Here is a 26,515-nt window from a genome sequence, read left to right as displayed (position 1 = left end):
TAATAAAAGGAAAGACAACTAATTGTAAACAAAAATAATAGAATTGATCCTGAAATATGATTGTTCTGAGGTAAAAGATGATCTAGTCGGAATAACCTTTCACAACCAAAAATGGCTTGAACTATTCAAATAATTTAAATACTTCGAAAGTGTACTTCTCGTCACAATTCTGCATATTTGAACAACTAAGATGTACCAAAGCAATCAATTGTGAAGATTTGTACTCGGATATACTTTATATACTAACGCTATGTAACCTTAAACAGTGTCATTGATGATCGGATTTATTTTTGCGAATGTGTGGCATTTACGTACGGTGGATGGAATGGTTTCTAACTATTCCAAACGATACAGAAACCCGTCGCAAATCATGCGAGAAATATTGACTTCCTGTGAAAACGATATGTATCACGTCTTGCTGGTAAATAAGCACTTGACCATTTACACGCATTCTGTGAATAATTGTTAATGTATTTGATAAAATAGTACTGCCAGAAAACGAAATTTATTGATTAAGTTCAATTCAAGTGATTTACAATTGTAAAGCATAATTCACACGAGTAGTGGAAAATCTTGATGCCTTGGATGTAGAATTTCTAGCTGAGTACACATTTTGTCTCCGCAGGCTCACACACTGCGAATTTTATTCATATACCCGACGCTAAGAGGTTGTTTGTGCGCGGGTGCAGATATACGTAAGGCGTCATTTAATAAACGTAAGAAGACTTAGGATGGAATCGTGTTTTGACGTAGCCACAGGCCTATGGGACGAAGTAGACCAAGAACTGACATGATAGAAAGCTTCATTACGACAGAAGTGGTATGTGCATCAACGTTCCTCGCTGTTTCAATTTGTTGAATTGATGTCTTGTTATACGTGACGTAATCGCTAGATGTACGAAGTATCTAAGAGGCGGATAGAATCGTAAGGTCTTAGGGTAGGTGCGCCTTTAAGTTCATGGTTACTGACTTATTTGGCACGTTTGTTGCCTCCTTGACTTATTCGAGTCGTTTGCCGTTCTAAAGCAGACGGTGTATGGACTGCATAGTCAACAACGTGGTGGCGTGTAGAGGTACACCATGCCAGAATATAAGATACAGATTTGACCTCCGTAGATTTCTTGCTTGTTCCCTTAAAAACGAAGATGGAAACATTTTTTCAGCGGATCCAAGGTCGAATCTAGTATAAGCTGAAAGATTGGCCAAACAGCGTATGGTATAACACTAGGAAAGATTAACGCTTTTTGCGTTTAAAGCGTTGTTGAGTAGATCCAATCCCGTGAGCATATTGATCGAAATGAAAACAAAATAAACAATAATTTAAATTATATAATAGATTTCTCATACAGATACAGCTCCAAAACATTCTCCGACGGGAGCGACTCGAATATCCAGTCATTCCGGGGTAAGCCGAACTCAATAAACAGCTTATCAAGATATTCGGTATCAAAGTCCATTGGTGTGTACACTATCAAGCTCGTGGTGTCGCAATCTGCCTCTTTTATTTGGATAAGATTTTGCAACATATGGTCTTTCAGACTGTCAACCTTTGTGCCATAAATGTCAATGTTACAATGGTACTTCAGCTGAGATGTCTTGTACATTGTATTTATGGTAACAAGACCGTTTGTTGGAGTTATTGGAGTCATCGATGAAAATATCCTACATTTGTTTCCTTCGAATGACTCTAGTACTGGAAAATTTTCCGGCAGAAGTCGAAACGGCACCCAATCTATAATGACCCTCCCGGCCGGGAAAAGGTACCCGCTTGTTACAGGTGTTGTCATGTATTCAGTAAAAGCCTGTCTATCGATCTGCCTCACTGGGCCTGTCAGTTTAGGTATTTGGAGAGACTTTAAGACATCGGCATCAATCTTGTAGCGGATGAATTTCTAAAGAATATGGATTAAGATTTAGCAAAAGTCGGTCAAATACAGTATGTTAGTAAGATGACGATTCATTCTGAAACGGTTAAGGAATCAACCTTATGTAATTAATTATCGTAATAATTACAACAATATTTCCAAAATATATTTGCTTACTCTCGTAAGAACAAACTTGTAAGCGTTCTTGAAAGACTCTTTACGGATGTTAGGGTTGATGTCAGATGCCGTTAATGCCTCACGTTTGGCACCCGATTGCCTGGCGGCGTAATTCTTGAGGGCAAAGTACACTCCCGTGCCCTCTACCATCGGACTGACCCTGGCCGCCCGTGGCGAAAACGTTTTCCCGCCGTCTAGCAACATAGCTGCACAAAACCCTACAATTATAAAATACTGAATGGAAAATCACAATGTAATTCAAATGGTATTTGGTCATGCATTATCAGAATGATATTTATCAATAATTTATATCAAGTAAAGATAATCTTACTTTACAAACTTGTTAAGACTAAGTTATAATCTATGGAAGCCGATTTGTAAATAAAGTTTTTTTTCTAAATTTTAATTCAAAGCATATGAATATGTGTACTTATTCAATGGGGTCATTTAAAAATAAATTGTGTAATTCTCTGCTATTACCAAGTTAACATACCAACAACTTGTTTTTGAAAGATAGCAACGTAACATGTTATGGTTTCGGCTGCCATGAACGCGTCATAATAAGCCTCAAGGTAGTCAATGCCGTCATAGACGTTCCGTCGAATATCGATTACCGCTGTCTTATCGTCGGCCGTCGCTTCCCGGTACAAAACGTTATCTTCCGTGGAAGTCATTACGTTGATTACCTATGAATTTCAATGTATGTTAAATTTAACTGCTAGAAGAAAGTTTGAAAACACAATATAGGTTAATGAATTGATAGTTTTCGTATAATGCCAACCGTCACCGCAATGAAATATAGAAATGGATGTGCAAAATCACATTATTTTCAAAATATTTTATGCCTGGTTAATGTCCAGTCTCTAGCAAGCATAATACATGTAACCTGCACTATATATGTGCTTATGATTCCCGCAAACACAACTGAACGAAGAAATGATGTATATAACATTCCTTTTTCTTCACTATTTTTTTCATTCCTCCCAAGGTTGGGTTCCAAGTCCTCATTGGTGAGAAAAAGTGTCTGGGATGTTATACAAATTACTTTCATATGCTGTGTTAGGAGAATGTCCAATGTTTATGAAAAGTGACTTTTGCCACTTGGTTGCTCTTGCGAACTAACTATATTACTGTTCATTCTGTTTATATTTATGTGTAGTTTGTGTCAAAAAGTGGCGGCAGAGTAGCAATTTGTATGGTCCTTCATTTTAAACAATATTTTAAAGTTAATGTTTAAGATTACTGCAGATGGTATAATTGTATACAATTACAGAGTGTCAAAGGTGTTCTCAATGGTGATATTGCTGTAAGAGTCTTAGTATGGCAAATTGTGCAAGTGTTACACTCTAAGTCTTAGTCAATAGTATATCTAAATGCATTGCATGCATCAATTTCATAATGTGTTTCATGTAACCATGCATGAATGATCTCTTTAATGTCAAAGTCAATCTCATTTCAAGGTCAAAATACAAAACAATACGAAAAATTCTTGTATCTTTAAGAAATTATGTATATTTTCTTCATTTTTATAAGTTTTCTATGACATGTTAATTTACAACATGTGATTGCAGAACTGGTTGTTATGAAAGGGCAGAAATTGGCGTTACCATTAACTCATAATACAAGCAGTGTTTCTATTTTGTAATATACTTGGAACTATAAAATAACCGACAGCTCAGACCACATAACGGTCAAAGTTATTTTAAGGTCATAATAAAAACTTGAACCTTGTAGGAGTGTTTTCTTTGTTTTCGTCTATAGCATAACTCCGAAATCTGAACGTTGACCACTAGGCGTATCCTTACCATACAATAACTAGTGTTAAGTAAATAAAAAAGCAATTCACTTATACACATGGTAGTTACTGAACATTTTCCTTGACAACAGTTACGTTACCCTCTACTTTCATTATTAAAGCTGCACTAATACTTCCAAAATAAGATTTACCACAATTAATACAATTGTTTTAATATACCAAAAAGGATGAATAAATGTCGAAAACAATGGTTCTTATGAAGGATACCGAGTGGGGAAACTCGTCAAATATGTAAACAACTTAAAGGATATACTAGTAGTTTTAAAATGATTTCATTGGCCAATATCATATCATATAACGATATATCACCCGGTATGTGGTTTGTTTTGCTGTCGATATACTATATCGTTCCCAAAATGTGGTCTAAAGGGCACTACTTATGCTTACTCAGAGCTGCATATGGGTTTGTTCTGATCGAAATGGGCTTTATGGTTTCCAAAATGTAGTCGTAAGAGAACTGTGTATACTTACTTAGAGCTACAAATGGGTTTGTTTGGATCTAAATGTGCTTTATGGTTTTCAAAATGCGGTCTATTTGACACAGAGTAGGCTTAATTGCTGCTACATATGTTTATGTTTGGCACTATATAAGCATTATTGTAGTAAAAAATGACTTGATAGAGAATTGAACATACTTTATTATATACTTTTTGAGCTTTTAACTATTGATATGCTTGACATTACACTGGCACTGGTACTGTTTTGGCTTGTTTATAACCTATTTGATCTCGAATATAGCAACTATATGGATCACTTGGCATTTGATTGACTTCATACGGTCAATATATGACAGATATCAGAATGAAAAAAAGGTTTCTTGGACACAAATTGGACTCGAGAAGAGCGGGAGTGTAATGATGGTCTGGTGGATTGGTTTGGTTACAGGCAAAAAGCGGTTGAATGTTCTCTGGCTTGGCTTTCGTAGAGCCCGTCTGGGTTTATTTGATTATATATGCGCTTGACTGTAACCACAATAGGGATTTTTGAGCTTTTGACTAAGAAAGGTACAAAATGGGCTTTATTGCAATCATAAAGAGGGCTTTGGAGACCTTTTGTTTCAGGTGGAATATTTTGGCGCTTGGAAGGGCTCAACATGAGCCATTATAGGTTTTCGGACATTCAGTGGGCTTATATATAAACACTGTATGGCTTGCTTAGCACATATTAGACCTAGGACGAACTGATTTTGGGTTGCTTGGAAATATAATATCAAAACAAAAGGTTGGTAAAACACTGGATAGACTTGGAAAGCGATGCTTCAGGCTTGATGTGCTTACATGGGACTTACAAAAATATTTGTTATGTAGCTTGTCAAGCCTAATTTGGCTGAGGAAGAGATTTTTTGTTGTTAACTTGACTTTTAATATGGGAAATATATGAACTTTGGTTAAAAATGCTTGGTGATTTTGGCGATGTAAAGACATTTTTAAATTAAACCAAAATATAAATAAATGAAATAATAACACAGTCGATATTGAGCATATTTGCATTTTGACTTTCAAATGAGTTTAAGCTTGATTTTGAAAGCTCAATTTTGTATTTTAATACGAAATACATTATAAAATAATGATCATCTATTAATATGTATACATGTTTTGAAATGAAACTGTTACAATGTACTTATAATGAAGTCTCTTGGAAACAACACTTTGTGGTAACCGCCTTAGGTGACATGAACTAGGACGACAGCTAGTTGTCCCCATAACATCTTGTAAATATTTCACTCAAAACTGCACAGAGATCAAAAGAGAGGAACTTATCAATTACATTCCTGCAAAGCTTTTTGTTAGAAGACAAAATTTAATTAACAAACTCCAAGACATTAAAAGACGGAAATTAACAAAATTATCACCTGTTCGAATTTCAGTGTATTTTGACCTTGAACTGACGTTGACCCTGAAGCGATCTGATAAGTTTGATGAATAAGAAGATTTTATTTATTAACTATAAGCTCACAGCCCATGAGTTACATATAATATAAACATGTACAGAATATAAAAAATTCCAATAGAACAACTTTCAAAATCAGTCATGTGTTTAAACAAAATAAAGTTATAACACATTTGCTTATAATACTGAAAAAATGTTAGTGGAGAAAAGTGCCTACTATCCATACTGACTCATTTGAAAGCACCTATAGACAAAACAACATAGTTCTTTAATAATAGTGTCATATTTGCTCGAAATAAGTTCGATGAATTTTGGAATGTTTGAATTGCGCCAATAATATTGCGCAATGTATAAAAGTCTTAATTCATGGTATAATGCCATCTTCAAGTATTTTATAAAGTTGGCATTTTCGTTCATTTCTTGGTATTATTTGGGGCTGATGTCATTTGCCCATTTCAATTTCTAAATTTTGTGAAGCTACTCTTAGTCGTGTTAAAGATGTTCTGAATTTATTGTTTTGAATGGTGTCTAAATATGACTGATAATCAAGATTTGCAAAAAGAATGTTGACGCCCTTGATGGTTCTCTTAATTCTTATTTCCATTTTTGCATGAAACAATCTCTAGCCCTCATCTTAAAGGTGTGCATAAACTAAATTGTATTTCCAACCTATTGGTAAAGTATGTCTACATAAGGCACAGTATGAACTTAATACATGCCATGAATTAAGATATATATATATATTAATTGACTGTAACACTAGCACAACTTGCCAGAAGACTCGTACAGCAATAGCAATCTTGCGATTATCTTTAATTGGCACACTGTAATGGTCTGATCCTTGGCTGTGGTGGTTTCGAGCAAAATAAAAAACTGCACTTTTAATTATTGTTTTAATTAAATGAGGGAACATATAATTCTCAACTCTGTCAACGCTTTTAGACACACACTAAACGTAAATTAAAATGACAATGAAAATAATTATAAAGAAAAAAAATATTTGAGTTATTTTTCATATCTTGACCTTGAAATGACAATAGGCTTGAAATGGCTGAAATGAACCTAAACTTGACATGGAAGAGGTCAGATAAATATGTCAACATAAAGCATAAAATGAAATAGAAACATGCCATGCATTTAGATAGAAGTTCAGTGTAACACTAGCACAGTTAAGAATCTTACAGCAATAGCAATGTTGCGACCACCTTTGGCATGCTATTTTAGTATAAAACCTTGGCGTTTTCAAAGATATAAAAGCTTTATCCTAAAATATTGTTCTAAACATAATGAATTTTAAAAGAAGAAAAGTAAACAGGAAAAATCGAATTTTAGAGTATTTATTATACTTTGACCTTGAAATGATCTTGAAGTTTACTTGGAAGTAGTTATGTTTGTATGCCAAATTGAAGAACATTATGAGAAAAGTAATATCCATGTAAATACGCACTCTTAGTTATTTATTTATTTTTTTAAAACATAGTATTTTACTGAAATGGCAATTTATGGCGGCCATCTTGAGCACCATCTTTGATATTTCCTTTCCGCAAGAGCCGCCAAGTGGCCAAATCCACATTTTTATATACAGACTTTAACCTACAATTTGATATCAATATATTTTGTTCAGCAGAGGGTCGCAGTAAATTTCCTTGTTTTTCACATTTTTCAGTCTTGGAACCCAGACCAATATGTGTCGTATAGGCTCCATACATTTATCGTTATCGTGCGTTTTGACACAAATAGGGTTATTGGACGCCAAAATGATAATTTCATCTGTCGTGGTCTAGGGCTCGTTCAACAAAGATTTTCATTGATCTTTGTCGTATATTGTCATATTTTCGTTTTTTTCTGCTAAATATGTGTGTGAATTGAAACAAAACAATTGAAATACGAGACAAAAACCAAACAGCTTGTTGCTATTTGAGACATTTATACAGAATTAAGATAACTGAAATTGCCACTATGATCCTTTAATGAAGAGGACCCTTAACGCATATCACAATCTCGTATTAGTGTTTAATTTGTTAACGTCAGAACGACAAATTGAGGACGCCAATACAACAAATATATACTCTTTGATTCATACTTTATGTATCGTGGTGGCTATGCGCCAATGCGATAAACGATTGTGGTTAGAGCACTTGGTTCTCACCAAGGTGACCCGGGTTCGATGCCCGGCCAAGGCGCATGTGAGATTAGTTGGTAGTCAGCAAGACGGACAAGTGGGTTTCCACCGGGTTCTCCGGTTTCCCTCACCATACAAAGTCACACTCTTGCGCAACATCGTGCCAACGAGAGTGACTTGATATAAGATAATATAACTTTCTTCAAATCGTTGTTAAATAAATAAAACGCCAAAACGAGATGACAGAAATAGGACACTATAGGTTTTGGTGTTTAAGGTTGCACACCTCTTCAATGTAAATGCTTAAGCCTATGCTGTTAAGCACATGACTACAAATAGTTTGAGGGTTTCAACGTAGAGATTCAAATACATCCATAAGCAGACATATTTTGTTGTTCTTCTTCGTTTTTATTAGCTTACATTTTTTACAGAAGGTTTTATTGGTTTTAGTAAAAAGTAATAAGGTACATTTCTACACATAAATATTAGCTTTATTGAAGATTTCATTTCTTTTAGGCCCTGCTGAAATAGGTGGATGGGAATTTCAAACTTCTTTTAAATGGGACGGTTAACATTTAGGCTTTTTGGCAAAATGTTCCCAAAGGGTTAAAATTAATTACTAATAAAGAACAGATCATGAATATTTCTAAAATTTGTTGCATTTACCATAAAACCTCTATGTTCAAATTTTAACGCGGTCAAAACATGTTATAAAATTATCATACCATATGGCTATTTCAGTACAGTTTGATTATATTTGTTGATGATGTGATCATTAATGTATCATTTCTGAAAGCTTATATTACTTGTTACTCTGATATAAAATTATTACCAAAATGTTGAAAAATAAATGATTTTTTTTTCTTGTCACTCGGGTGATGCTGTTTTTATAAAAAAACTAAAATGTGGGGAACGGTAATTCAAGTTTAGATTAATTGTAATTTGACGGTAAAAATCTTTTTTTTTGAATCCAAAAAAATGATACACGTTCACATATGTTCAGCTGATCACAGTTTGAAATGGTGCCCATTATGGTCGTACTACCTTAATGTAAAAAATAAAATATTTCAGTTTAAAAAACCCCATTTATGTCAGTATTATCATCAATTAATCGGAATACATTGTTGATTCGATAGTAAATTAATATTCAAGAAGGCTTTTCCGTTTAAATGGCATCGGCAATTCAACAAATAATCCAAACGTAACAAACAGAAAAGGATTTACCTACACAACGTGATTGTTTTCCCTTGAATATTTGAGTTGTTGGCCTTTTTGACCTACTCTGTATTGATGATGACCCTAAACAGTTAGTTGAAAAAAAAAGAAATAAGTATATAATATGTTAAAAACAATCCAAATTCATATAAAGCATCACAATTATGTTAACTATTTACTTCACCTTCCAGATTTAACACCTAAATCCTTCAAACGCATTCCTTCACACGCATTTACGAACTTGTTTACAGATCATTATCATATAAAGTATACGCTCTACTGATAAGTGAGTCTTAACTTTAGGGTTGAATAAACGCATACATGACCGAGATGAAACATTCTTCAGACAAATCAACTGTCAAATATGCGTTTAAATTGATTTATACGCTTACAAAAATATTAACATCTTCAAAATACTCTGTAAACATACTAGTTTATGTTCTTGCCTATAAAGATAAGGTCAAACCCCCTTGCAAGCCATAGCCACCACTTTTAGCCATATAGGACAATAAACTTATCATACGCAATACGTGAACTTCAACAAAAGTAAACAACAGTTTGTAAAACAAACAGATTCCAATCGTAAAAACTTGAATAAATTGTACATATGTTATATTTTGGCTGGTCTGAGCACATTAATGGCATGGTTGGTTGGTAGTAATTATTAAATATATATTGATTTACATTAACCTTTTAACCATAGATTTAACAATTGGCTGCCTGGCAATAACTACATAATTAAATAGATAATCAGATGTCTATATGCAATATTAACATCTAGTACAACACATAAAACACGAGGGGTAATCCGTTCGAAAATATGTTATCTGGTAACAATTTTTTTTCTTATCATATATATGTGCAACTCATATTCTTAGATACATATGCGTATTTATTTTGCACTGCTCTTCTATGCACATAATCCAGCAACAACCTTTAGCGTATTATTTCCAAGTAGCTCTGCTATGGATGGTTTAAAGGCTACTACTTGGTCTTCCTTAATTTGAAAAATGCGTCCATTACAAAAGGAGGTCTTGCAAAGGATAAGCATTAAACTGTTTGTTTTTTCAAGGCGTCTTCCAAATCGATTTGTTACGTTCAGTGACATATTTTCTAATTCATTAGGTTTATTTGACACTGATTGGAGGAGAAATGAACCCCTTTTGTAAAAACTGAGAAACGATCCAATATAGGTATTTAAGACAAAGGTGACATGATTATTCGATTGTGTCTAAAACAGATTGCATCTAGTGCTGTAAATAGCTACTCCGTCTAGTGTTAAAGTATTCCGGAAAAAAATGTCGTTCCATTGGGAGTTTTACGTATTTAAATGTTCTCGTCCAATTGAGGAATCCGTTGAAAGGGACTTAACACCAGATATAACATTTGCAAGAAAAATGAAAATTGTAATAACTTACATTAGATTGATTGCGTCGTGTACAACTCTTTAAATCAAACCTATCGATATTTGAATACGCCTACAATAAAATTTTCGCAGCTTTTACGTATTGGTCCAATTTGGAATATACTGGGTTTATCTACTCAGTAAGTAACAGTAAGTGTATTTGTTAGTTTATTTGAGTTGATCAAGGTCTGCCTGCGCCCATTGGCTGCATTATGGCTTGACCACGCCGTTGTATTAATCAATTGAATTTATTCCATCCCGCACAAAGTTTTTTGATAATTTTACCATGAAGTGATTCAATGATATCGCTTCATAAAAACATAATATTACTTTTTATAGCTGAAAATAACGCATTTTAGTTATAAAATACAACATTCAAACGCGAACGTTTTACAATAATAGGAATAATACCGGGTGCCTAAATGCAAGACAATATCCATAATAGTGATAAGTTATATATTTAGGAAGGTGCTCGCATTTTTGTAACCAGAAAGTTTTATGATATAAACTATTTACTTCACTTACCAAATAAATCGGCAAAATCCTTACAACTAATTTAAGAACTTTAAGTTCACATATTACTATCGTAAACATACGCTCAACGGACAACTGGTGACTTAATGTAAACACAAACATGACCCAGACATGATAAATTTTAAGCCTGTAGTTTCTGCTTAATTTATTTGACTGATTATGGTAAACAGATACAGATAAACAGTCAGTTATGTGTTTAAATCGATTTATACGCTTACAAAGCTCATCGAAAAATATTAACATAACAACATACTCTGTATACACTTTTTGTTCATGCCTATAATGGTAAAATGAAAACCCAGGCATGGTAGGATCCACTCTGAGGATGAAGTTTGTATCATTTTACGATAAAGACTTTTGACATTACTTTTAGTCATATAGGTCAACAAACTTATCATACGCAATATGTGAACTTTAACAAAAGTAAGCCACATTTTGTAAAGCAAACAGTACTTAATTGTATAAAACTTGGATAAGTGGTCCAAAGTATTTTGGCTAGTCTGCACATATTGATGATATAATTGGTCGGTAGTATTTAATGGATATATATTGATCAATCAACAATCTTTTCGGATAACTTTGACCAAACTAAAGGTTAACCACCTTTTTACAATCGGTTGCTGGGCATTAACACTGACATGTGTTAGGGCTATTATGTTTTTTGGATGGTCTTCTCTTTAAAAAAAATATTTGGTTCTTTGAAAAAAACTTGTAAACTTGTAGACATGTTATATAAGTAAACAAATGTCTTTATTCAATAATAAAATGAACATCTAGAACAACGGTTTTCAACATAACATAAAACGAGAGAGGAAATAATCTGTTCGAAAATAGGGTGCTCTAGTAACACTTTGTCTTATGTCATTATAATATATATGTGCAATTCATATTCTTGATAGAGATGCGTATTCATTTGGCACCGCTCTAACATGCATGTTAAACAACAACCATTTTTAACTACCATACGTATTTTTCTTAAGTTTGCTATGGATGGTTGTAGGCTTCTGCGTGGCCTTTCTTTTGGATATATGCGGTCATTTCAAAAGGAGGTTTGTATTTTCTGGGTTTCGTCCAAATCGATATGCAACTTTCAAATGGGAAAACTCAGCTTAGACAACTTGGTTGAGGTATTACAGTTTTTTAGCCGGATTTTTCATCGAAAAATTACTGGTTATAGAATAGCGAAAACCGGGCGGGTGGGCGGGCGATCGGCCGTTAACAATTCTGCGTTTAAGTCTTCATTTTATGTAATAAAATCAAGAGTTTTTATCCAATGGTAATCAAACTTGGCCAGACTCTTTGTCAGCATGTTATCTTGAATATATATGAATATGGGTTATCCCGGGTCAAATTCTAGGTCACTAGGTCACATCTTAGGAAAATCATTCCACGTCATAAATTAAACAATTTTTGTCAAATCTTTATGAAACTTGGTCAGAATATTTGTCTGCATAATATCTTGAAAGTTTTTAATATGGGTCATCCCCGGTCAAAATCTAGGTCACAAGGTCAAATCTTAGGAGAAAGAATTCCACGGCCATAAAAAATCATTAATTTTTGTCAAATCTTTATGAAACTTGCTCATAATATTTGTCTATTTGTCTACATACACATACACACGCACACATGCTTTCACACTGGCACACACACCATTGACCTGTCAGCACCAAAGTCAATGATTGTGTTTTCAAGACCTTAATATTTTCCTTCTTTTGTGTCTAAATAGACACGCCCTTTTGTGACTTGAACTGTGCTTTAGGATACATACAGTATTTGTACCAGAAATTTCAGACTTATCACACTCAACTCTGGTGTAAATGGATGGTGAAGATGATGTATTTAGAGAATGACAGGTGAGATTTTGAATGTGAAATATTATGCCTGTAGTGGTGGTGGGGTGCTTGTGAAAATTCTTGTGTGCCAGGGTTCTCACTATGTTTTAGAAGGTTGGGACTCCTTGACAAAAGATTTTCCGAAAAGTTGGAGTCATCCTATGTATTATTTATCTCTGAAAATCAGGAGTCTGTTACAAAATATCAGAGTTCATGACTCCAGATCAGGACTTAGTGAGAACCCACCAATGTATAACTTAGTCAGCTTTGGACCGCTTTGTATAATTCATATATAGCGTGATTTTCCAATGGTGCCAATTATATTGATACAACTGGTACTATCAAAATAAATATTAAACCTGGCTAATTTAAAACTTTTAAACACTCTCAAGATTGTATATGGTAACAGTTGTGTCAGTATAATGAAGTGACGCCTCCACGTGGTGGCACCGTAAACAGGCATGTTGGAGTGTGGCTTTATAGCCTTTAATGTGACCTAACCTACCTTCTTGATTTGTATTTAGCACTTACTAATTTGGCATGGGTTTTTTAAAATCACCTGTAGATTAGTCATATTTATTATTACATATCTCATAGGCAAAATTCTTTCTACAGATGCAAGGGCAGAGGCATCATTTTTCACAGTGTACAGCTATACACATCCAGCATCTCTGGCTATGGTTGCTTCAACCTTTACCTGCTAGCAAGGAATCATCAATCTATGTGTATATTTTCAGGTAAATTCACATCTGATAGACAATAATTCAAAAAAAGACAGTGATAGTACTTCAAATATGTCAAGTTCGGATGAAGATACTAACAATAAGAACAGGGTTTGTAAAGGCGCTGAAAGCCCTACATGTGACCCTTCAGGAAGTGTGAAATTAAGGTTGGATGTGGAAGAATCAACATGTTTATTGCCAGTTAACTTAACACCTGTAAAAAACAAACCACTCTCAACTCCAAAAGCAGCACTATTGTGTACACCTGAAAATGTCACACATATGCAAGAATCTCCCATGAGTTCTCCACCTGCAACTCCCCTAAAGAATGCAACTCCCCTAAGGAAGGCAAGCAGGAGTTCGCCATCACCATCTCCTATGAAGAGTTCTAACCTTGAATTGATCAAACAGACTGTAAATACATTTTGTGATCAAGCGGACACACAACTCCGAGCCACTTTGTATTCCATGTCGATGAATGAGGCACAAGATGCAAAGACCACAATGGAAAGCATGAGAAGAGCATTTAAAGCTTTTGCAGGGCAAACCAGCGGTTTACTGTCAGATGCCGTCCTAAAGAATAATGCCCTGGTTCAGAAGGCCGCATATCAGCGACTGCACACATCACAGTTGACAAAAAAGAAGGATGACTTGTTACTAAAAGTAGCGAATCTGGACAAAGAGCTTGCAGATAGCAAGAGCATTATCAACAGCATCTTCAGTTGCAATGAATTTGACTGTGATGAATCACAGGAAACGAAACAGAAACCAAAAAACTAAAACAAGCAGCAATTGAAGAAAATGCATGATTATTATATGACATTGAAATGGAACACTTTCATTGTGTGCATGCCTTCTTGCATGTAATAATATGATCATGTTGTAATGGATATATGCCTTTTTGTCCATTATTGTTCTTGGTCTACAGTTGAAAGCTACTTAATATCAACATGTTGTAATGGCTACATGCCCTTTTTCCATTATTTTTCCTTTTCTTTGATTGAAAGTTTTTTTTAAATAATCGTGTTGTAATGGCTACATGCTCTTTTTTTCCATTATTGTTTCTTTTATATAATTTGACAACTTTTCACTATAGTCTGCTTTTGAAAATGTAAATTCAAGGACAGGGCATATTGTATGCACGTAATTATATTATATATTTATGTAGGTAACATTATGTTGATGTACATTTTGCTTGAGTGTTCTTACTTTCTACTTTGTGTAATGATATTCCCTTTATGTAACCCTTAATTAAAAAGAATGCATACATAATATATATATATATATATATATATATATATATATATATATATATATATATATATATATATATATATATATATATATATATATATATATATATATATATATATATAGTACTGTGTTTGAGGCAGCTATTTTGCAGCAATTATCTATTATTATATTGTTTCAGACAGCTTTAAGTAATTAACTTATGAACAGTTCAACTTCATGCCATATTTTTTCAGACAGTTGTTTCGAAAAATATAATCACTGGAAAATGTTTCATATTCTAAATAGGGTTTATCACTGCAAACTGGCTGCTTCATGGGAGAGACACATGTTGTCCTGTCTTTCTCTTTATTTGTACTTTTGAAAAATTTGAAATAAATATTTCAGGAAGATGTCGCTTCCTTGGTAACAGAACTCTGGCCATCTGATTTTGTGTACAGTTGTCACGCTGCCACACAGACTTACCATTGCATTACATACACTGTAGTTGTGATTGGTATTTTTATTTTATAATTACTTCATCTTCCTCATTTTAAAACTGAATTCTTTTCCTTAGCATTGTTTAAAATTATTTTAATTAGATAATCTTCATTTCACAAGGGAAAGTCCATTGTTCTAGAACCATAACTATATATCTGATATTTTTCGAGTAAATGCCTTCTGCTCATTTTCATACTTCATTTGTCTACAGCTCAACTCCAACAGCCTTCGTAGTAATAACTTCAAACTTCATAAACTAATAGATCTAACTAAGGATTAGTGCAGTGCTCAATAACTATATGATTATATCATGGGTCTTTCTTTCTTTTTCAAATATATACAATTTATAACATACTACAGAAAATGTGCATTTGGGAAACGCATTGATTTTAACAATATCTTGTCTGTAAAAGGTCGAGTGATTCGGGGGTATTAATCACTTTCACTGATAGCTCTAGCTATAATTGCACAAAAAATCATAATGTCAGTGAATAATTCAAACAAATTATGGTGATCATAATGATTCTCATGATTATTATTGCTTATACATCATAATGGAGAGAATTATCATAACAAAATATGATGATCATGTGACGTCATTCTATAACTAAGACAATTTATGTTTGATTTTAGATTGCTAAAGTAGAAGTTTCCTGACAATAGAGCCCACCTATACTATGGGAGTATGGCTGAATCCTTCACATGTTCAGGCTGTGAGAAGGTGTATAGCTCAGAGAAACGGCTCACGAACCACAAGTGCTCTCTCTGCACAGCATGTGGAAAGAACTTTAGCTCCTATCAAAGGCTACATCAGCACCACTGTCCAGCAAGAAGTGTTTGTCAGAACTACGAACAATATTTATCAACCGTGGACTCAATAAGTGAACAAAGATAAACAGCAAAACTTTGATTCTGGTAAAGCATATGTGACACAAGTTGACACCACTAACTTTAGTTTCAAACCTGTGGACAGTGTGTAGAAACATCAACAATGTACATTGCTGGGAATTCAATCTGACATACAAAGTTGTTCTTCACATGCAGAGGATCCTATTGGCATACCAGACCAAATAAGATCTATTACAGGTGATGGAAATTGTTTCTTTAGAGCAATTTCATATGTTTTGACTGAAAAAGAGATCTCACATAGTGTTGTGCGTGAAAAACTTACACAATATATGAAAAATAATGGACATTATTTTAAGAGTGTTCTCCCAAGGAATTCAGACATTCACCAGTACATTGAACAAACTAACATGAACCAGGATATAGTCTGGGGAACTGAAGATGAACTGTTTGCAGCATCACATATGCTTAAGACCAATATTTTGATCTATACAAGAAGTGGGCATGGCTGGCAATGGCAGAAAATTTCTGGCAATTTCCTCCAGTCTTCCATGGTAATGAACAACAGGTGCATCTATCTTCAGCATACTGGTGGTGTGCATTATGATGTTGTTGTAAGTGTCAAGCAGAGTGAAGCATTGACTTCTACTTTAGTGCATGACATGCCACATAGAAAGAGAAAGACCACATATGTACTTGAAAATTCTGCAGCGAAAAGGAAAATGTACAGTAAGAAATATTTGCAAGAAAGACGAAAAGATGGTAGTGATGTAGAAGAAATGAATACAAATTAAGAAATGAAGCAAGAAGAAATAAAAGAGCAGACCCGAATAATCGATTGATCGAAAATGTCTTGCGAAATAAGTCACGAGCAGACAAGAGGAACAACACAACGGCTAGACTTACAGAAAATATTTTCCGCAACAAAACCAGAGCAGCAAAAAGAGCTGACTTAGAGTATGCCATTGGAGAAAAATTGTCCAGAAACATTATGAGAGCTGAAAAAAAAATTGATTCAAAGTATAAACTAGCTGAGAATATATCCAGAAATAGGACACGAACAGAAAAAAGAGCAGACCCCCGTTACAGACATGACGAAAACTTGGCCCGAAACAAAACAAGAACTGAAAAAAGAAGTGATTCAAAGTATAGACTAGCTGAGAATATATCCATCAATAGGACACGAACAGAACAGAGAGAAGATCCACGACACAGACATGAAGAAAACATGGCCCGAAACAAAACAAGATCTGAAAAAAGAAGTGATGCAAAGTATAAAAGAGCTGAGAATATATCCAGAAATAGGACACGAACAGAACAAAGAGCAGATTCCTATTACAGACATGATGAAAACATGGCCCGAAACAAAACAAGATCTGATAAAAGAAGTGATTCAAAGTATAAACCAGCTGAGAATATATCCAGAAATAGGACACGAACAGAACAGAGAGCAGATTCCTATTACAGACATGATGAAAACATTGCCCGAAACCAAACAAGATCTGATAAAAGAAGTGATTCAAAGTATAAACTAGCTGAGAATATATCCAGAAATAGGACACGAACAGAACAGAGACCTATTACAGACATGATGCAAACATGGCCCGAAACAAAACAAGAACTGAAAAAGGAGTGATTCAAAGTATAGGGATATAGAGAATATTTCAAGGAATGTGACAAGACAGACAAAAAGAAATTCTCTGGCATATAAATTAAAAGAAAGAAAAAAACAATGCAAGGACAGAAAACTTAAAAGACAATGTCAATCCTATAGAATGAAGGAGAAACACTTGGATAAAAAAAGCATCAGACATAGACAAATAGCTCAAACTCTGGCTCAGAAATTAAGCGTATTCAGGGACCTGCTCAAAAGAGGAGATAATTTCACATGCACATGCTGTATGCAAACTTTCTTTCAACACAGTGTTTACAGTGTTACAAAACGAAACTATGAGAAAAAAATATGTCCAAAGAAATATTAAACAATTGTTTAACTGGTTTAACCAGCTGCAGTGAATGTGAGTGGATTTGTAAAACATGTCATAAGTATATAAGTAGCAACAAGATACCCTCAATGGCAAGAGCAAATAGATTCATCATATTTGAATTACCGGAAAATTTGAAATCATGCAATCTCACAGACACTGAAGAGAGATACACAGCCCTTAGAATGCCATTTATGCAGTTGAAGCAGTTGGGAGTTGGAAAACAGCTCGGAATACATGGAAATACAGTGGATGTGCCTATGAACTCATCAGACATTGTAAAAGTCCTCCCAAGAAATCTACTTTCATCACCACCCTTCTTTCAAGCTAAACAAAGAGACCTCTTTGCAATAATCAGACAATTAGAAATGCCCACATTTTTTGCTACTTTTTCGGCTGCAGAGACCAGATGGCTTGATTTGCTTGCCATTCTGAACAACAAATTGCGTGACAAGAAGATCACTCCAGCAGATGCAGCAGAGATGAGTTGGATGGAGAAGACAGAACTAATCAACAAGGACCCCGTCACATGTGCACGCCACTTTCACTACCGCTGTCATCTCTTCCTCACAAACATTCTCCTGTCAACAGTGTCACCTTTAGGCCAAGTTATTGACTACTTTATTAGAGTAGAATTTCAACAACGTGGTTCTCCTCATCTTCACTGCATTTTCTGGGTGAAAGATGCTGCCACCTTCGGATCTAGCTCTGAAAAAGAAGTGATAGACTTCATTGATAAAAATATCTCCTGCTCATCTGATGTTGAAGAAGCTGGGAGACAATTCATCATGCTTCAGATCCACAAACACACAAAAACATGCAAAAAATGGGGAAGAAAGAATGTAGGTTTGGCTTTCCTATACCCCTAATGAAGGAAACATTGATTTTAGAACCTCTGGAAAGTGAAATTCCAAAGAACATGCTTAATGAGTACCACACCAACCTGCAACAAGTCGATTCAATTTTGAAATTTCTAGCAAATAATGAAGACATGTCTTTCAATGAATTCTTAGTTAAATGTGGCATATCTTATGAAAACTACATATTAGCAATAAGATCCGGTTTGAAAAAAACTCAAGTTTTTCTCAAAAGGCAAGGAGTAGATATGAGGGTGAATGCATACAATATGGGCATATTGAAAATCTGGCAGGCAAATACAGACCTTCAGTTTGTCCTGGACCCATGGGCTGTGTGTGTGTACATCTCAAGCTACATGATAAAATCACAGAGGGGAATGAGTAAGTTGTTGAGGCACGCCTGCGAAGAGGCCAAAGCAGGGAACCACACAATTAGGGAGAGGATGCGAAATATTTCAAATAAGTTACTCAACCACTGTGAAGTATCTGCCCAGGAGGCTGTCTACCTTCTGCTTCAGATGCCCCTCGTACAAAGCTCCCGATATGTGGTGTTGATCAACACTTCACCACATGACCAGAGGGTATTCATTCTGAAATTAAAGGAACAACTGAAAGGACTGCCTTAAGATTCCACTGAAGTCACATGCTCAGGTTTGCCAGAGAAGTACGCAGAACGTCCCAAGTTATTGGAGCATATCTCACTGGCAGAATTTGCTGAATTCTTCCAGGAGCATATCAAAAGGAAGGCATCGGTCAATGAGGATGAAGCTGATTTTGATCAAACATACCTCACTATTGAGAATATTGAGCCCGACATCAAGATATGGTTGACGAATGGATGATACCTAGTTAAGAAAATAAAACCCAAAGTAATTCGCTATGTTCATTTTAGTCATGAGAAGGACCCCGAGATGTTCTACAGAGAACAGTTGATGCTCTTTACACCCTGGAGAGATGAAGAGGTTTTGATGGGACAAAATGGCTCATATGAACATGAATTCAGGAAAAAAGAAAAACAGGTAATTGATGCAACTTGAAGAAGAGAAGCTTCTTGAAGCAGTTGATGAAATTGCACCGTCGTCACGGCAGGCAGAAGAGGAAGCAGATTCTGAAAAATGTGATGCAATTGAACACAACATGGTGCAACCTAACAGGCCACTACATATAAGATATGACATTGGTGCTGATATCGGTCTTGCCATAAATACCCATGAAGAAATTATCATAAATAATCGACTTTCGAATGAAGAATACAACCATCTTGCTTAAAACCTTAACAATGAACAACAACAATTCTTCTAAAGTATTCTTCACATCACAAAAACTACTATTGACCCATTCTATATCTTTCTGAGTGGAGGAGCTGGAGTTGTGAAAAGTCACCAGCTAAAATGTTTGTGCTAAGCATTATACAGGTACTATGATACTGTAAGTGGAGACAATCCTGATGAACTCAAGTTTGTAGTGGGAGCACCTGCAGGGAAGGCTGCATTTGGCGTAGGTGGCTATACTCTCCATTCACTGTTTGCATTGCCTGCTAACCAGGCCTTAGCAGAATACCACAAACTAGACCACAGTACACTAAAGGTGTAGATATGCCAGACTGAGAATCTTAATAATTGATGAGGTATCTATGGTCGGAGTTAACATGTTTAACTTCATCAATAGAAGACTCCAAGACATCTTTGGTACTTACTCTTACTTGTTGGCGACTTGTTCCAACTTCGCCCAGTACAAGACAACTAGATTTTTAAAACCTCTGACCGTGGATATGGGCCAATTGCCAGCAAAACCTGGCAAGATCTAGTTAGTCTTTATGAACTTAAAACAATAATGAGACAGAAAGATGATGTGTCCTATGCTGAGCTTCTTAACAGAGTTCGAGAAGGAAATCACACTTCATCTGACATGGCCATATTGGAGTCAAAAGTTATCAAACTTGAAAACAAACAAACCTTGTCCACTATGCTACACCTGTTTACCATCAATGACAAGGTTAATGAACATAATGATGCCTATCTTCAAACACTTGACACAGACGGTTGTACCTCCATTGCTGTTGATTACACAATTGGAGATGTAACAGCAAGGGCCAACAGTACAGTGCTTTCAATCGCGAAGGACCTGCCCCCACAGAAGACACAAAACCTGTTGCTGCTTCTACAGATAAAGGTTTCCGCCCATTATATGGTTGTAGTCAACATTGATACCAGTGATGGTCTTACAAACGGAGCCAGAGGAATCTTGAAACACTTTGAATCTTCAAATGCTAAACCTCATACACTGTGGGTTCAATTTACAGACATATACATCGGGAAGCGGGCCCTTGAACAAAATAAGAATCTCATTAAGCAGATCATTGATAATACCTGGACACCAATAATTGTTGTTGACAGACAGTTCCAGGTAGGTAAATATAAAAATATATAAGTTGTTCGCCGACAGTTCCCATTGAAGCCAGCTGCTGCCATGACAATTCACAAGGCCCAAGGAATGTCCATGCCAGAGGTAGCTGTGTCTTTCCAAGGCAGAGTGCAGACACACATGGTGTATGTGGCCCTTACCCGTGTCACATCCCTCTTAGGTCTCTACTTGCTTGACCTCAATAGCAAAAAGATAACAGTGGATAAGAAGGTGGTTGAGGAGATGCAGAGGCTGAGGAAAGACAGACAGATGTCACCTGTGCCAGAACCTCCATGTGACACAGCAGACTACCTTGCCATCTGCTTGAATACTAGATCCCTGCACAAAGACATTAGCAACATTAAATGGCATGCTAGCTTACTCCAAGCACATGTGCTGATTCTACAAGAAACTTGGGCTATGTCGACAGATCTTGAGGAATATTATCTTTTGACCGGATTTGATCAACCTATAATGTGCTTTACTAGAAAACACCCAGACAAGACCACATAATGGCATATTCATTTACCTCAAACCACATATTGAACTTCAGAGTGTTACCAATCTGCATGATAAACATGGTCAAGTTGTTCATTTGGAATTAAGGTCGTCAACAAGGTGTTTAATAACTGTTTACCGTAGACCAAATGCTAAGGTTACTGGTCTCCTAGATCTCCTCGCACAACTTCCAGTCAATGACCATACACTGATAGCCCTTAGGGACTTCAACATTGACCAGCTGAAGCCCAGTGCAGACCTTCACAATCGACAGGTGTACATGGACCCTATCAATCTAAAGCCTTCACCTCCATGTGAAACTACAGACTACCACTTTGGCTTGGACCATATATATATATCTCAGATATGCCTCACAAAACAGATGTCATGGAAACTTTCTGACTGACCACAAAGCTGTCTGGATTGCCTTTTAAGTGTTTACCATTATCATTTAAGGTTAACCATTTCATATAATCATGCCTACACAATTCTTATCAAACCTATCAATATCATGTAGGCAACAACTAAATTCAATTGCTATTTTATAAACACACATCCCTATCATGAATTTCATATCTACCCATATTTTTCAAAAATTTAAATTCTAATTAACTTTAAAAATATTTGTGTACATGAAATCTTAGATGATAAAGTGTGTCATCTAGGGTCAAAAATTAGGTCTCCGGGACAGATCTTATTGGAAAAGCTGATGTATTTATAAAATGTTTATTTTTCCTCACACAAATGGAATAGTTTCTGTTCATCAGACTATTTGTATGAACGATATCTCCGATAAGTATAAATATGGGTCTTTTTGGTTAAAAATACTAGGTCACTAGCTCAAATCCTCGGTTTGCAAAATTGCATCGTCAAATAAAAATCCGGCTTTAATGCGGCGTTGCCGCATTGGCGTCTTGTTTACAGATACCATAGTTAAGCATTCGGCATTATTCCTTTATTGATGTCTTTAAGCGGCTCATTTCAATTTTAATTATTAATTTATTACTAGTCAAAGCGCGTATATATTGTCATCACATGCTATAACTTCCGGTTTGATATGACCTTCGCGTCTTTTTTCTGTATAAAACATTAATAATATAACAAAATCACTCCGCACGTTTGTTACTTTTTTAATTAATTAAACGTTGAATTATGAATTTATGAAATTTATTCGATATTACACCCAGTTTTCGATTATTTTACCGTCAAACTGGCGAAAGATATATCGCTTCACACAAGCAGTATTACTAGCTTTAGCTAAAGTAAGAAGACAGGCTAACAACAAAGAGCTATTCTGCGAAAATAATGGCCAAATGACTTGTTGACAATCGGAACCGATGGAGCATCTTTAAAATCTGCCGTGTTGGTTACCCTAGTCACATGACGTGATAATGATTGTCTCGATTAGTTACAAAGAGGGGATAGGTCGAATGTTTTGTGCGACAAAAGACAATTGAGTCTTTGTTTTGTTTGAGTAAATCAAACATGGAGAATAATTGCCGGATAAGGTAAAAACTAAAGAACATCAGGCTTATTTTGAACCCAATTATTTCAATGGAAAGCCTAAAGATATAGTTTAACAATTGTCGTTTGCGATTTAAAGGACCATGACAATGTTTTTCAAAATGCACTGATACATGTTGCATGTATGATTTTCTCTTGAAAAAGATTGTTCCTCAAAGCTAACTAAAACATGAACTTTTTGAGACATTTAAATTATAGGAATTTTGCCCTGTATAAGATCCTACTCATATAGTATACATCGGGTCGGTGGTTCGAGCTCCTCACTCGGCACATCTTATTGTATGGTTAAAATGTTTATAATTAAAACCATATATATGCTTTTTTACGAGAAATTTACTGGAAATGTTCCAATGAAGTGCCACTCGAAAGTGAGTACGAATGCTTTTTTTGCTAAGATATACATTTACATGCAGGTTTCTCGAGGGTTTCTAGAATAACAGGACATATTTTTTATTAGTATGTATTCTTAAGTGCTTCAGACATTTAATTTTTGAACTTTTGCCGTGTAGAATATTCTTAACCAGTCCAAACGATAGTAATATAGTATCTCTTTAAGCTCATACATCGGGGGCCGATGATTCGAGCTCCTCACTCGGCAATGATTTTTTGTACTAGTCAATTGTTATGCCCCCACAAAGTGGCGGCATATAGGGTTGCCCTTGTCCGTACGTACGTCTGTCCGTCTGTCTGTCTGTCTGTACGTACGTACGTCCCGAAGATTGTTTCCGATCTAATTCTTGAAAACCGTTTGTCCAATCCTCACCAAACTTTAAACACATGTTTGTGACCATAATATCTTGATCAAGTTCGATAGTCATGGAAATCGCTTTAGTCATTTAGGAGTTACGGCCCTTTTTTGCCAAAAATACTTCAAAAATATGTTTCCGATCTAATTCTTGAAAACCGTTTGTCCAATCCTCACCAAACTTTAAACACATGTTTGTGACCATAATATCTTGATCAAGTTCGATAGTCATGGAAATCGCTTTAGTCATTTAGGAGTTACGGCCCTTTTTGCCAAAAATACTTCAAAAATATTTGTTTCCTATCTAATTCTTGAAAAGTATGTGTCCAATCCTCACCAAACTTTACATACATGATTGTGACCATAATATCTTGATCAAGTTCGATAGCCATGGAAATCGCTTCAATCATTTAGGAGTTAGGGCCCTTTATTTCCCAACAATACTTAAAAAATATCATCTCGATGTAAATGAGATGTGGATCCAACAAGTTTTTTCCTGCCTGAATAGCGCCATATAACCTATACAGTCTTGCGATGCCGTAAAACCCAACTCAACTCAACTTATCCTATGTGTGCAGATTATCCTGAATAATCATTATGGCTTATTTTCTGTGACAAAAAATCAAAGTGGGGGCATCCGTGTCCTATGGACACATTTCTAGTTTATATAAAAAAATCATTTATATGTTTTTACTTTTTTTTCGAGCTGTTACTAGAAATTAAAGAAAGAAAAGTAAGTACAAATGCTTTTGTGTGAGGATATGCATATCAAGCATGTTTTTCGAGGGTTTCTAGAATAACATGATCTCTTTTACATAAGTGTGTTATCAACAATGAAACAACTTCAGCTGGATATAACACTTTTTTTAAATCAACATTTATGCATAAATAACTGACGTTTAAAAACCTTTTTGAATATCAGCATGTGGCTCTAGGAAATCCGACATTGTGTTCTTTCATTCAAAGACTCTGTAACATCTTAATGAAAATACCTTATCTTTGGTACGCCGTTTTGGACAACACCAAGCGATGATCCCTTTATCTTTTTTAAATGGTTAATTATCAAAGCGTTATTTAGTAACGAGAAACATGTTTCTTGTTTGTGATTTTTTTGTTTTTATGTTCTATGTCTTTGGCGTTTACCCACTACCATTTAATCGGGTTTATGTTTAAACGTTTGCTACTGAGCTTGTTTCTGTAGTTTTTCGCATAAATTATGAGGTTTTGTCAAAAGTTTTGACAGCCATTGAAAGTTCCTGACACGAGAAAACTCGCTTCCCAAGCATGATTTACGATGTCTTCTATGTGAGAGATATCCCCAGGATGTTTCACGTTTTTGGTGTGTCGCCTGGAAACGCGAACACACTAAAAATAATTTAGCCTCTTATTTTGAAAGTCCTTAAGGTGTATACAATTGTTTTTTCTCTAAGTAGATGTCCTGCGGTAGGATGCGTCGTGCAAAATAAATAAGGCGGACAAAATGCATTAAATCCCGAAGGTACCGTATGTTCTAAGGAATCAGACGTTTACGGAGCTAAAGGCGTACAGTCCGGATAGTTTTGACATTATCGCTATTTGCCTTCTTAATATGCGTAAAATTATTTAACATATGGCCTTACAGACTGTCAAACTTCGTGCCGTATATGTAAATGTAACAATAATACATTAGCTGATGTGTTTCGAATAATGTATTTATGGTAAAAGTCCACATGTTGGCGTTTCTTGTATCATCGATGAAAATATCGCGCATTTGTTTCCAGCACACGAACATATAAAAAGAACATTTTGCGGCTTAAGTCGAAATGGCACCCAATCCGCAATAATCCTCCTATCAGGAAAAATCGTTTCCGGTGGCGTCATTTAATTCGTAATAGATGGACAATCGATCTGTCACACTGTGTCGGTCAGTTTAGTACTCTCTAGGTTCTTATGGACATTGACACCAAACATGTAGCGGGTCTGTTGCTAAAATATATATAAAAAAGATAAACAAATTCAGTCAAATATAGGTGTTTTGGTAAGATAAAAGCGATTACAAAACAGTTAGGATATCAACCGTATTCAATCCGGAGTGTGATCAATACACTAGATTACATAAGATATTCTAAAATATCCTGCCGTAGTATCGTGGCAACAAGCTGGTAGGTGTTTTCGAGGGAATATTAACGGATGTTAAGGATGTTAAGGATGTCGTAAATGCCTCAGTGTCAGCGCCAGACTATTTGGTAGCGTTCTTAAGGGACGCGTACAGGATTTTGCCTGCCACCAACGTTCGCCCTCCGTCTACCTACAGTTATTAAAAGATACTTTACAATGTTATTCAAATTGTTTTATGCATTCTCAGGTGT

The 26,515-nt window shown here is 35.3% G+C and overlaps 1 protein-coding gene across 2 annotated transcripts; it reads right to left on the bottom strand.

Annotated features, from left to right (window-relative positions):
* Nucleotides 1-498: 498 nt before the first annotated feature.
* On the bottom strand, nucleotides 499-11,141 carry LOC128228887 (histidine N-acetyltransferase-like). 2 transcript variants are annotated; one of them, XM_052940429.1, is made up of 4 exons: nucleotides 11,016-11,141; nucleotides 2,536-2,728; nucleotides 2,043-2,260; nucleotides 499-1,892 (listed from the first exon to the last, which is right to left on the bottom strand). In XM_052940429.1, the coding sequence occupies exons 1-4, from the start codon at nucleotides 11,124-11,126 to the stop codon at nucleotides 1,326-1,328; spliced, it is 1,089 nt and encodes a 362-aa protein (XP_052796389.1). In that variant the 5' UTR covers nucleotides 11,127-11,141; the 3' UTR covers nucleotides 499-1,325. The 2 variants fall into 2 exon arrangements, with proteins under 2 accessions (XP_052796389.1, XP_052796390.1); XM_052940430.1 differs by lacking the exon at nucleotides 11,016-11,141 and adding an exon at nucleotides 9,270-9,340.
* Nucleotides 11,142-26,515: the final 15,374 nt, after the last annotated feature.

Source organism: Mya arenaria, chromosome 3 (genome assembly GCF_026914265.1).
Source record: "Mya arenaria isolate MELC-2E11 chromosome 3, ASM2691426v1".
NCBI classification, from domain to species: Eukaryota; Metazoa; Mollusca; class Bivalvia; order Myida; family Myidae; genus Mya; species Mya arenaria.
This window is presented reverse-complemented; position numbering and strand designations above follow the sequence as displayed.

Excerpts from the sequence above, each read along its gene's own strand:
- LOC128228887 (XM_052940429.1), bottom strand. The coding sequence starts at position 11,126 with ATGTTTGTGTTTACATTAAGTCACCAGTTGTCCGTTGAGCGTATGTTT. Across the intron at positions 2,261-2,535 it reads CTTTCAAAAACAAGTTGTTG|GGTTTTGTGCAGCTATGTTG; the intron begins GTATGTTAACTT and ends TTATAATTGTAG. Across the intron at positions 1,893-2,042 it reads ACAAGTTTGTTCTTACGAGA|AAATTCATCCGCTACAAGAT; the intron begins GTAAGCAAATAT and ends CATATTCTTTAG.